Source organism: Rhopalosiphum padi, chromosome 2 (genome assembly GCF_020882245.1).
Source record: "Rhopalosiphum padi isolate XX-2018 chromosome 2, ASM2088224v1, whole genome shotgun sequence".
Taxonomy (NCBI): Eukaryota; Metazoa; Arthropoda; class Insecta; order Hemiptera; family Aphididae; genus Rhopalosiphum; species Rhopalosiphum padi.
In genome coordinates this window covers 39,147,716-39,162,752 of record NC_083598.1, presented here as the reverse complement: position 1 = coordinate 39,162,752, position 15,037 = coordinate 39,147,716, and the positions used below count along the sequence as shown (strand labels likewise).

At 28.6% G+C, this 15,037-nt stretch overlaps 1 protein-coding gene across 1 annotated transcript in view; it reads right to left on the bottom strand.

Moving 5' to 3' along the window:
• Positions 1-405: 405 nt before the first annotated feature.
• Positions 406-15,037, bottom strand: part of LOC132921951 (CD63 antigen-like) — a 35,302-nt gene continuing 20,670 nt past the window's right edge. Inside the window, exons 2-5 of the mRNA XM_060985218.1 lie at positions 6,068-6,268; positions 4,013-4,183; positions 2,780-2,992; positions 406-981 (exon numbers count right to left, since the gene is read on the bottom strand). Of these exons, the coding sequence (XP_060841201.1) occupies positions 907-981; positions 2,780-2,992; positions 4,013-4,183; positions 6,068-6,268 (660 nt within the window). The 3' untranslated portion in view covers positions 406-906. The remainder of the gene's footprint in view (positions 982-2,779; positions 2,993-4,012; positions 4,184-6,067; positions 6,269-15,037) is intronic.

Below are 15,037 nucleotides of genomic sequence, written 5' to 3'. Positions count from 1 at the left end.
GTTTTCATACGGTCTGTTATATTTTTATTATTATATATTTGTATAGCTATTATAGTAATCTATTCTTCTATTATACTAAATAGTAATACGGGAAGTTAAATTAACTTTTGGCAAAAATATAAATCACATTAAAAAAAATACATTTGTTATAGGCTATAGCTTACTATATTATTGTATAGTACCTATATGCTAGTTGTTTTAATATTATGTGCAACTGTACGACCAAAATCAAATGACTATGCAATTATACCACGTATTCATCCATGGAAAATAAGTAATGGCCGTTGATGAAAATAATTCGAACATGGAAATTTTATTTGAAATTATACGAGGTAACATCAAATGTTACAATTTGTATAATAATGTATAGAATTATAATCAAGAAAATTAAAAAAAAACAAAACATAAAAACAAAATATTCTATTTGAATACATGGAATAATTTAATAAAAGTTATAAGCATTATAATAATAATATAATTTAAAAATAAAAATAAAAACAGATATTCATTTTTTACAATTAATAAATACCCTAAGATTAAAAAAAAAACGTGCTTTATACATTATCATAATTATTCTTTTTTTCATAAATATTATTATAACATGTGTACATAGTTTATTAAGATTTTTAAATAATTACATTCATAAATCGCGAAAAAAAAGTATTTTACAAATCAAAATGCTCAAGCATTTGTTTGTGTGTGCATGTGAGTGTTTGTATATAATGTGACACGAAAAGTAAAATTTAAAAATTATTAACATGATTTTGTTTTGTTGGATGGTTTCGGATTGGGACAACAAAAATACTTATAATATATTTAGAAAGGGAATTATTTTCCTCAATAGAATATGAGGTGAAAATGTATACTAATTTGTATAATTATATATCATGTCGCTGCCACATTTATTTAAGCGTATCCTTGTCGACGTTCTTCGTTTCGTATGCTACTCGCCAGGCACAGCGCGAAAATTATACCGATCAGCTGAAACAAAATAACGGGTGTGATTTAAATAAAAATTATATATTTTTTGGTTACATTATTACCCACAAGCATTACAATTTAAAACCCAACCGTTCACGGGGACAAATGACCAATTTTTAAATATCTATTGATATTTATTATCGTTTAATAGTTTATCCTCTAAAACAATATTATAACGTATTTACCACGGACAAAATCTATAATTATCTGAACGATCCAAATTTATTGATCCAGCTAGTTTTTCTTCTGTGTAAATTATAAAAATCTTTGCATATTCAATAATTAAAAAAAAAAAATTATATTTATAAAATTCAAAAGTATTCTTTAATTTAGTACCTATAGATAATGAATACATGATAATATAACAAATATTATAGTAAATCGTCGTGTTGTAGATTTTTTAGCGAAAATATGATTCAATAAACGATTATTCTTTTGTTTTAATTATTTAGCTCTTAAGATTAAAATTTGACTTTAAAAAGACTAAAGAAATGAAAAATCCTTAAAATAACTGTTGACAATGATATTATCATCTATGTATAGTATAAATAGCTATATAGTTATATAGTTATCATAGTCGATAACGTCAACACACGCAAATTAATTCTCAAATCGTTACGTAACATTGTGTACTATGCAAATATATATACTCTAATGAGTGTTTCGTGTACGTATCATAGATAGTAGGTATTAGGTAATAACTATATTTACTAATGAATAATTTATAATTTTATGAAATGTGATAAACTGATAACCAATAATAAGTTTTGTTCTAGCGGACCGTACTTTAAATTTAATCGTATCTATTGTTGATGTGACTTTAATACACTGAAATTGATCTGATAAAACGATCGTCGCTTGTACCTAACTCAATTTCATAATTTCATATTATTTAACATGTTGTTTACGAATAAATTGTACAAGTTTTAAAACATTTAAAAAAATTTGGAGCACAAAGAAAAAATGTCTATATCTTTAAATGTAATGACAGGTCTTATATATACCTATTGACTCTGAAATTAACGAAACAGAATGGAACGAATTTACATTTTTCGTAATTGACTTAATATATAAATATTAAAATAAAGAAGCAATTTAAAAGTAAACACTTTTTTTCTTATTTAAAAAAATGGTTTCTAAAGAAATGTTTTTCCTAAACACAAGCTGTTAACTATAAACAATGAAGACCATAAGTACCTACTAACGTATATTCCAGGGTAATCTAACTTGTAATTGTTTATTATGTCAAAATAAAAATATAATGGCAATTTATTTTTAATATTTTAAAATGATGACTAGGAACATTATAGTTTTTCTCTATAATATAGTTATTGCTCTAATAAGCCACTTGGAATATAAATCTTAGTTATACCTCTGAAATCCACTTTGAACCACCGGTGTAAAGTGTGTAATAATTATATGTATCTTTTTCTCTTCTCAAAATCACAAATGTAGACTAAGAATACAAATGATGTAGACCTCATACATAGTAGGTACGTACTCGAATCCTGTGGTATTAAAAAATACTACTTACTATTAAAAGTTATAATTTATTTTACAAGATAACTATTCACTAATGAAGTCATTAGTGTCGAATAGAGTTAATATTTACAAATGTTACTATAAATACCTAATATTAATATATGTAGATATATTATGATGTGTAAAATAACAAAAATATTTTTTTTTATCGCGTTTACATTATTTTTGGCTAATATTTTTTCACCACAAACCCAAGCACTATTGTACCAAGTAAATATTTTGATTTTCTCATAGTCATAAATGCCATGATGCTTACCTCTCCAGCTGCGATACCCATGATGATCTTGAACAGCATACCCGACTTGTCCTTGACCAAGTCGATAGATTTTTGCAGACAACCGTCCTGCCACGCCTGAGCCTTAAAGCATGTCGTTCCTTGGCCACCATCATCGTGGCAACAAGTGTGCGGTAGAGCAGCCGCGTTACGTTCGGTCCAGTAGTTCGGTCCGTCTACGCCACAACAGTGGAACTAAAAACACATAAAACGAATGTATTATTAAATGTTTGGTTTTGATCTGAATAAATTAAATGTATATAAGATATTTGGAATTGTTGCTCTACTATATTATAGATTAATGTAATTAACTGTTTTCAAAATCTTAGTGAAAGCGTCAGAAACATGGTATAAAGACCTATTGACTAACAGAATCCATGAATTAATAATGGTCAAATAATTAGTATTGTAAATTATAATTCACGCAACGATAGCAATCGCTTTGACAGAATAATATAGATATAGCAGGTAGGTAAACCTAATAATATATTTAATTTTATTTCAAACACAGTGTATTAAATGATTGCAATGCAAATTGGTGAAATGATGACCCCTGTAATTTATTGTTTATCTACAAAAGCATACTTGTCTGGTGCTCTTACGCATAAAATACATTACGTCAAGGATAATTCCAATTATTTTATATAAATTACTAGATATTTCTCCATAAATGACAATTAAAAAGCTATTTATCGTGCTAAGCAAGGTTTTTATCCCTTCCACAAATCTCATGTCTTTTATACCAAAACCTCAAAAATCAAAAAAACATTACGACTTTCTCACAAATAGCATGTACATTGTTTCAAACAAAACAAACCACTTATCCATATCTCACATCCATAAAAATATATCGAACTTCTCTAACCTTATAGTGTATTTAAATTTACAATATAATTTTAACAAAGTAATGCGATTTTAATCCAATATATCATTAAACATGATTACAACTTATAATTAATATTAAGACATGTTATCGTCATAGATATATGGGCCATAGCTGCCACGTATTTCTTTATTAATAAAATGTATATAATATGTTTATTATTTATCGTTGATTAGCCCTTATGTATTCATTCTAAATAAATGGAATTAGGAAACCACGACATCAACCAGGATCTCACTTGTCTAGGCTCTAGGCCGTCTAGGGCCTTTATTATATCAACGATAATGCAAAAACAAAAACAAAAACGAATATATAAATGTTTGTATACTTACATCATGTTGTATCTCATCAACAAGAGCGTGTGATTCCGATTTATTTGAATAATCTTCAAAAACGGTAGTTAAGGATTTTCGAGTGATCGATTCCACTTGTCCCCGGTTCACGTACAAGAAAACTCCGGTGGCTACCTCCAACAGGAAGAACGCCAACAGGAACATTGCGTACTGAAAGACGTTGTAAAACCATCGTTATAGTAACGTAAAACGTAAATAATATAATATGTGTATACAATGAATTTAATAATAGTTGAAAGGAGAGTGGGAATGGACTGGAATATAAAAAGTTCAGTGACTGTAGCATATGGGGTAAGTTATGAAAAAATATTGTGACTATAGATTTTCAATATTTTTTAATTAAGAAATTAACAACACATAAGGAGCTTTGTATAAAATTTTCAGGCATTTGTATCCGTCAAATAAAAAAAAAACGAAATAAATTGAAAATTTCTTATGAATATAAATAACTAAAAAATGGTCAAAATATTTTTTAAATGTTATCGTAAATAAAAAACAATAATATAAATATTTAGTGAAAATTTCAAATATTTACACGATTATTCGTTTTCGAGTTACATAATAAAAAGAAAATTAATTTTTTCAAAAATGTCTTATTTGTTTTTCCCGATAATAAAAATACGTAATAGGAATTTTTAAGTTTAACCTCTCCAAAGTATAAACTAGATCTAATTTTATATCTAAAACCCCTCCTACTCATTTTTTAAAATTAAAACATTTTATCGTCAACTTATCGTTATAACTCATCCATAAAAAAACACATCATAGTAAAATCAATACATTCATCACTCCGCTCAGAATCTAAAATGCGTACTTAAATTAGGTTTATTTCCCAAAATTATGAATGGATAATTCCTGGGAACAAACGGTAATTAATAATGTAAATCATAAAACAATTGCAAGAACGAATTATATAGTTTACGCATCATAAGGCTAAATAATGGTGTATTTAATTTCAATATTCAATAAAAAACACTTATTTGGTTTGTTGTTCGTTCAGCGTAATATTATAGATCACGTATATACAACAAATATTTCAACTTGATGTATAAACAGAGACAAATTATCGTTTATTCATACAACGTGTAATTTTATGTCTGTATACGCACGACTAACCATTTAAATTTAATCCGAATAAAATCAGCCGTGAGTACCAATGGATACATGATCATTTAAAGGAATATAATGTTTAGTTATTATATCTAATTTTATTTTACAAAACTTCAGAATAAACTCAAAAATAATGGATTAATAATTGTTAACAGTTAATTGATAAAAAACAAGATAGATTATATATTTATACGATTTAAAATGAAAAAAAGGAATCTTAGTTAGTAAACTTATAACTATTAGCTAGATCTATAATATGAGAAAATTGGGATACCCATATAAACGAAGATTAGAGATTGGTTATATTATTACCAATACCGGAATTTTAATATAAGGGTAAAATATTCCCAACAAAAACACCCCTACCTATTCAACTTATTCAAGTGATACTAATATTATAACACGGGAAAAAACTATATTTGCAAGAGAGAGTATACCAACTGTATATCTGAGTACTTAAGACGTATCTACAATGTATCAAGAATATTACTACACTTCTATTTTAAGTAGTATATTAATTGGAAAAAAATTTAAAAAAAGGAATGTAAAATTCTAAAATAATTATGTATAAAACATTTAAATAATTAATAAATTATTGATTAAGATATAATTAAATGGGTTTAGTATGCAAAAATGTATATATTTATTTAAACAAATGGAACTCCGACCTCTTAATTTAAGCAATGGTTATAAGTAAATTTCTTTTTTTGAAAAAAAAAAAAAATTATATCGTATGAAGTATTTATAACAAAATAATTTAATTGTATAAATAAATTTCAAATTATATACAAAAATATTTATTTTGTTAAAAACATAATAGCCGATTTTTAAAATAAGTGTATGGCCACTATAGTCAGATTACTAGATCGCCCTATTTAGTGTGTGTATATGTATACAAGTATAATATATAATATTATGTCATACCATTGTGATCATGCAATGGCTCTCCCGGATAGCTCCGCAACAGCCGAAGAACGACACAACGAAAACAGCTCCGCCAATGATGATGAACGCCAAAGCCGCAAGACCAGCTGCATCTCCGGATGCTTTATTGGCCAGCTCTTCAGTTTTTGTTGAATAATACCGGGTAAATAATCCCAAGGCTAACAGTGCTAGTCCGGAAAGCTGAAAAATAAACAACAGTGTTATCAATTTATCATCTTGCTGATGCGTAAATACCTGTTACAACGATAACGTATCATAATATAATAATATTTTACGGTATTTTGGATTTAAAATATTATCAAGTTGGAGAATTACGAAAATCTAGTTCTGAATCATAATCGATTGAAAACCTAATAACAGCATGTATACGTCATAACATACTGATATTCTATGCATATTCGATGGCGAGTGCAAACTTAAGATATGTGCATTATTATGTTTACGTATAGGTAGTCGTTATTATCGAAATCTAATAACGTTAGTTTTGGAAATGTATTAAAATCAATAATAATAAGAATAGAATAAGAATTTATACTGACATTAAAAGCGCGTTTGTTAGGTCAATATTAAAACTTTAATTGCTAAATTAAAATCAATTGGCATAAATCCATTTATGGTTATTGTCATACTTAATTTTTACTCAGCGAATTAAAATGTTTCAATGCCAATCAGAAGTATTTAATGTGATTTTTAGGTTCCTCTTAGAGAGAATTTCTCTCACTGCAGTAGTTTTTTCATTTTTATGAATTAATTAAAAGGTATACATATTTAGATTCTTTACATTTTTATTACCTATTTGATGATAATTTTAAATTGTTCGTTCGAGTAAATAATCCAATTTGTAGTCAATCGTTAACTCATGTTCATGAAATAAAAGATTAAGATAGGTATTATTATATTAAAGAACCTCTTTTTTTAAGTCTTATAAAAATATAAACCCTAATTATGGTAGAGAGCTTAGAAAATTTAAATTAATTGAAATGATTATTGGAAATTCTTAGATAATAGCCACTTAAAAGTTTTATTTTGCATTAGTCCGTTCTTTATTAGAGTTGGAATCGATAGCTTAGAATCCTAATCATTTTGAGCTAATATACATTATACATTATACATCATTCATTAGATACATATTGAGTATTAATATTAAAAAATAATAATTACTTATAAACTACACTATTATATAATATGAAATATAATATTTCGATATCCACAGGTTATGTTAGGTCTATTAGGGTCGGTTAGCGAATTATTGCTGAGTGCTGACTGAATTCCACTCAAACCAAGATACACGAATATCAATCGGCTATCTATATAAAGGGCAAAATGCAGGTAATTTCTAGTTACGTAGCTCGGAAAGAATAAAATCAAACCATTTTAACAATCAAAAAAATTACAAAAATTACTATACAGAAAAGACGATTACGCATCGTAGAACACTAAAATTGATATAATTTCTTTTTTGTGTGAAAGAGAGAAACTGAATTTAGGTCACATTGGGATTGAAGTCAAATTTTTGAATTAGTTCTAAAAAACGCTAGAAAAATACTAAACAAGTTTGATTATTTAGACATTTATTACTACTTATGCAAATAATGTTCGTGAAATCCAAATCCAATGCGATAACCTATGGTTTGATTACCGTCGTGTAGTTTTAGTGAAAATATAGATAAGTACACGTTGATGATGTGACACATCACACTACACCTCGAGTGTATAATGATCTTACGGGTCGTGTGTGTTGGCTATTATGGACACCACAACCATATTTTTTTACGTCAGCATACCATAATATGTGATCCCGGATACAAAGCTCTTAATTATTCTATACGGTGATTTCGCATTATTTCCAATCTGATTTTGTTGTTATATATACATCATATGATAAACTTTTACGGGTTAAATTATTATTATTGTTATACAGTGCATGTTTAATTAGGTACGTTAAGTATAAAATTTAAAGTTAAGTGTAATTTTATTATACTATGTAATATATAATCTTATTGTTTAATAATGTCAACAATGACAGAAAACCTAAGTATCTTTGATTATTTAATTTACTAACAACCAATACTAATTCTTATTGCACAACGTTGCCATACTTCCTCGGCTATTGATAAAGGGTACATCGCTATATATGCATTGTTAAATTGTACGTTTATACATAATATCTATATAATATTGTCGTCGCACATTTCCGGAAGTTTATACAATAAACGGTATACAGGTGTAGTACGTCGTGGGAACGAATATTGCAGTCTCGAGTGGTTAAATTACGTGTGTAAATAATAAAGCATATTATAGTTCATCTTCGTAAGAAAATTACTCGTATTAATCAATTAGTGCGTGATTCAAATAATAATTTAAGATTACAATAATGTGTAATATATAAGAATACTTGATTCACACGTTGCAATAAGATGACGTTTTATCGTTTATTAGACTGATAAACAATAATTCGTCATATTATTATTATATAATAATATTGGTCTCTTTCGAGACAAGTAAATTAATCGTTTCCGTTGACATAGACCATGTCGGGTACTTGTCGGACTGATGTCACATGCGTGTTATATAATATTATTATTACTCTGGTGTGCGCCGCCCACGACAACGACAACACATAATAACAAATTATAATTGATACGATACTACGATAATATTATAATTATTATTACGATGCCATACGGCTATGGTGATGTTATATCTATTATAGTTATTATAATACAATAATAATTACCATCCTACAATTATTATCACCACTCTCAAGTCTCAACAGCGGTTTGAAGACCGCTGTTTCTCGTTGAGAGGATGCGTTTCAGTCACAGTATCTCACCCGAATTAATTATCTCCGTATAACAAACATACAACATATTATTGAATTTGCAATTAGCAGAACCAATTTTGTGCTCTTAGCTACAGTAATAAATTGAATTGACCTATTACACTTAAAGATAAGTACCTTATGGCTTATATGTTGTGTATGAATAGGTTACCTAAGTAAAATATTACAATTTAAAAATGCTCATAGCTCGCTTAAGATGGTATAATGTACAATAATGTATTGTACGTGTAAGTTACTAGGTGTTTATTTTTTGATTAAATATACTTTTCGATTGTTTTACAAACCTAGTCTGTATTATAAGGATCAGTGTAGGTTTATCAATAATGTATGATATAGCCGATACAGGTAATAAAATATACATAACCAAACCATATAGAATATTATAATATAATAAAATTAACCGATTATGCATGAATCGTTACTATGAAATATTAAAACATATAATGCCAAATCAATAAAGTGCAATACATGTGATCGAAATGAATGTAAATATTTCACGTCAATACAAATATAAATTTTTAAACTTTTAAAACAAAAACTAAAAATCAGGTCTCAACTGTTTTTTTTTTTTTACAAAAAATTCTAATTATCGTGCATTCGGATTTGAATTGAAACAATCTAATCGCTCTGGGACCCGATGGCCCGAACAATAAGTTCTAACAATAACATTCATAGTTGAACGGTTCTCGAAAATTTGTATATTTACTGTGTATAAGTACGAGTACAAGTACATTATAGTCATTAGGCGCGTATTATGTCGGGAGACCATTACATTTTCGTACACAATTATTTCGTTTTACGACAACAACGCGCGTATAATTGCTGTGAGTTCTTACATTTTCAATTGTCTTCAGCCAGTGTATTCGTGGCGCTTACGTATATATTTTGTGTACACTAAAAGTCGGCGGCCGCGATCGATCCGTACGATAAATTGATATTAATTATTCAACGAGCCACCATAGCGATTGAAACGCGCCACAGTGTATATTTATAATAATATGTCCATTACTTATGATCGAATATGACAAACACGCGTGCGCGCACGTTGCTTATATCACGCCACACGCGACATATTATTATTATTATTATCATTGTCGTCATGGCAGAGATGAAATTAAAAACGAAAACAGACCGCTCGTCGTCCAGCTATAATGGAAATGGTAAATCGCTGTATTACACGTATATTATGCGCAAGACTGCATCAAGAGCACCCGAAGGATTTCAAAATATTTTTTCTCGCCCGCGATCGCGTCGATATCGCCGCTTGAGGATTTTTGGAAACCGTGAAATGATCGGTTCAAATATTTGAACCATGATTATCCGTTAAAGCACGCGTTTATCGTGTATAACAATCCGATGCAGTCGGATTTCCGGAAAAAAATCATCTGCCCGACGAGCGATCGTGACGCGCGCATCGTATACATATAATATAGGCATACGCCGTTACTCGTTCGCGCGTCTCGGAACACGCAATTACCTCTCGATCCGACGAGCGAAACGAGCAATGCGTAATAATTTCATTGTCGTTATTCCAACTCGGCATGAATCGACTGTATATATACACTTTCTTCGGTGCGGTCCGACAACCATCCGTAAGAACGAACGCGGCGTTGCGCAACGCCCGACGTACCGCAATCAGTTCGTTAAAGATATTATTTACGATAATATGATAATTGATAAGACGTATTAATGTATGCATAAGTCGTGTATGTCAGTGAATGGTTTAAGATTTTTATGATATTTTCTATAAAAAAAATATTTACTTATATCCTTATAAGCAGTGGTTAACGCAGTATACCACGACTACTGAATGTGCAAAGCGTGCACTGCAGTATAATACCAATTACAGCTACTATACCCATCAAGACTATATTACAGAAATATGCGATAATAACAAATATAAATGTCAATATGCACAGCGAACAAGCCATTTTATGTTGCCAATCGTAATTAATATTAGCTATATATTATTATATAAAAACGATACACTATTAGTAAAAAGTTTAAATTAGAATAAAAAAAATTGTGTTTCTGGTCTGTAAACCGCGGACAACAGGATTACGGGAGGTACCGACAAAAATAAAAAAAAACACCTTCAAGTTGTTGTTAACAGTCTACTAAGTGTAATTAAATGAATCATAAAGTTAATCATCAAGTATTATTCAATGTACACCGAAGTTACGCAATGACAATATTATGTAGAGTGAAACGAAAAATGTGCATATGCCGTATATGCTATACGTTATACAAAAGAACGCGTAGAATGACTTTCTGGATTTTAATAAAATGTTTTTATTCTCCCGGTGAATGAATGACGAAATCGTCTGTATTATTGTATTGTATACGTAATATTGTGTAGAGTTTGTGAGTCTAGAATCGTATTTGTTTGCAATTATACGGTTAATATTTTTAACAATTATTGATCTAATACGCATAAGCGTATTATGAGTGAGCAAGGGAAAAGTTAGTTCCACACTTTTTATAGTAATGGCAAAAATATCGCTTTAATATTTAACAACTTCCTATGTTAAGGTGTAATCCATTTAGTATTTCAACACATTGATTATTTATTATTTTTTTTCAAAGCATTAAGCTTGATCTTGAATATTATTTAATTTTTCTGTATGCATTTTATGTTATTATATTACTAATTTTCCATTATTATAATTTTATTTTAATAGGTGTGCTTGAATATATATATATATATAATTATAAAGTTAATCTGAATATAGTAGTCACTACTCACTACCGCATATTTTATTTTCACTTGATCATTTTACAATACTATTAAACTTCAAAGACTACCATATTACAATGTCACTATATCTCTCATACTAATTTTTTAACTACAAAAAATAAAAATATTAATTAAGCAACCTAAACCTCCAACCGTCACAAAAAAATACTAACCTAAATTATTACTTATACGAATAATATTAATTCTCGTAACATGTATATTTTTTTACTCCTAGCAGTCCTAGGTAAATTTATCGAATTTAAAAATTTTTAATTATTCTATGATCTCATACTATAGAGTCTAGACTAATAATTCCCTACGTGAGTCTCCTAGTGGGTTTATTTTTATTTAGAAGAGGGCGTTTTACTTAAGCGGGCGCTAAGAGGAGGGCGATTCGATTTCGAATTTCATTTATATCGTTCATAACTTATTGCAATGAAATGTATAGGTAACTGTGTACGATCAAAAATAATTTAAAATAACGAACTAAAAGCAATATAGAGAACTATTTACATATGCACAAAATATATTTATATGTATTATACACAATAAGAATTTAGTATATAAAATTAAAAATTGTTAATAGTGTTTTATTTTTAAATAAAAATTTTTAATTATTTATTATGAAAATTAAGCTATATTTTTTATTTTTTTTTACTGGAGGACTGGTGTAAGATTTTTTGAATATCTAAAAGTGGCGTTGAGTAAAAAATATAGATTTAAGTCAAAACAATAAACCTATATTACCTAATCCCCAGCTTACAATGTTATGTATAGGAATTCGGCATTTACGAATTCATACACATCCCGGACCTGATTGAATAATATCTGCAATATCCATGTAAAATTATATTATAATATTATGCTACCGTATACACGATGATGAAGTGTAGTAAAACCGAGAAAAACTTTATCGAACAAGCCGACAAAATAACAAACAACCGTGTTAAAAAATCCAATTATAGCTTGTCGTCAGCTTCGTCATTCATCAATCCTAGGGGCTAGGGTACCTATGTAGTCGTTTTGTACCCAGCTGTACATCATATTATTACACCTACACGATTAAGAGTTACGCACCAGCTGTACGTGTGTATAATAATAATAATCATTGTCAAAACTTAAGCATGGCGTAAATATATAAAATAAAAATAATGACCAAAAAATGTGGTAAAAAAATCGTGAGCCTACAACCGAATCGAATAAAAATGAATTATGTCAAACGACAACGGTGTTGGGTGTATCCATACGATAAAAAAAAAAACACAAAAATACGCTTAAAATCATTAGACCAGAAATCGTTTTCCCTCTCCGCCTTAACACCACCCCCTCACCCGACAACAATTCGAGAGTACAACGCGCGCCTATTATTATAAAAACACAACTCAAAGACTTGCGGTTCGTTTTGTCACATAATATATTATTATTTTTTTTAATTATTACTATAGCTATATATTATATATTATATTATATGGTATTGTATTACATTATATATTTTTACACTAAATAATCGTTATAGAACTATAGCGAAAAACACGATGACTGACCGACCGGTGACAAAATTTTTGTTTTTTCGATTGAAAATGATGATAATATTATATACTGTTCCGAAACGAATCGATAAAAACTCGGCTTATTCCTGAATGGTTCACACGGTCTACCTATATATTGTATTTTCTTTGGAAAAACTATACAAATTATTATTATTATTATTATCGGAATACTGACGGCCGAAGGTTATTTAAAGTACAAACTGCCGTTAAACGCATCCTAAAATGCAGTTATGGTAGTCGATATGACTGTCAGATGTTTTCCGGCCAACTATTTAATTTAATTTTAAACTTATTTTGAAAAAAAACTCCTTTGTTTGTACACAAGAACTACAAAAAAACTCACATCAGTTTTACATAATTTGGTGGACGGCGGTAACGTCGTGGATCCAAACTAAAGACAAATATTATTGACATAAGTATAGTATCGAATGTTACTGGTTCATAAAATAGAAAAAATACACACCCATTTATTCTGATATTATATTATATAGGTATGTTTATAATCCATAGTACATATTTGCAAATCCATGCGTCACTTTTATATTTACATGCGATAATATATACATGGCATTTACCACGGCAATTATATAGACATAATCATTTAGTTTACAATACCAGGATTTGACCGGGAGCTCTACTTTTTGAGACCCCCACAAAATTACTTCAAGCTTAAAAATGTTTATTGATATATTTAAAAAATAACTAAAACTATTTTGATATGTTATTGCGATTGCACCGTAAAAGAAAAAGCCACTTATTTAATTTAATTTATCTATGCAAAAATATAGTTTTTTTAATGTCAATTTGTACCATGAAAACAACACGAGGGAATAAGGAAAAATGTTCAATAAAGCCCGTAATTTGTTTATAATGAGCTCCAAAATTATAAATCCAGCCTTGTTAGTATATAGAATATAGATTCTATGTAACGTATACAAATGTATACATATAATACTAAATAGTGTGTTATACACTAGGTATATATATTCAATATTTAAATTTTTCCGCGAAAACCTTCCACACCCACATTGTGTCGTTCGATTCTCTTGCAAACCATGATTATCGAGTTGTCGTCTGAGAATACGTTTCAATGGTCGTACGTACAGGTACAATACTCCTAATGTAATATGCGAAAAGATTCCAATGGAACGAGTATTGCATGTATAGGTACACATATTATATTATATACCTAACCAGTCAAAAACAGCGTTTCAAGGTACACCACGTTATTTATTTAAATATTTTAATGGAAATAAAAAAAAAATTAAAAAATATGAGATCTCATACTTAATAATATTTAACCGCGCGGTGCAAGTCACAATAAAATATATAATTTCATAGTCGATACTCGATATTGTATAAACGTAAAAAAAATTGATGTATTTATATCTATATTTGAAAAATATGACAATTGCTCGTTTGTTGAATAATTGCTACATCCTTCGGATACGCCTTATACATACATAATATAAAACAACCAGGATATATTATTTTTATTTTTTGAAAATACAAAAAAACTATAGCTAGTAGATCATGTTTCCTGAGTACCTATTTATTTACTTGCCACCATCGTCAAAGTACTTTCGACCGATTAGTATATCTATAAAGGATTGTAGAAATTCTTAATCGACTAAATCAATTCAAATATATAACGATCGCAACGGTCAGGGTCATTATATTTACGAATGAATTTTTGAAACAATTGTTTCAAATGAATATTTTTATCTCTCGTGTATTCATAGAGGACATACTAATTTTTCAATAATATAATATATTTTTAAACTTATACAGTTTTACAAGTATAAATAAAACATTTTATC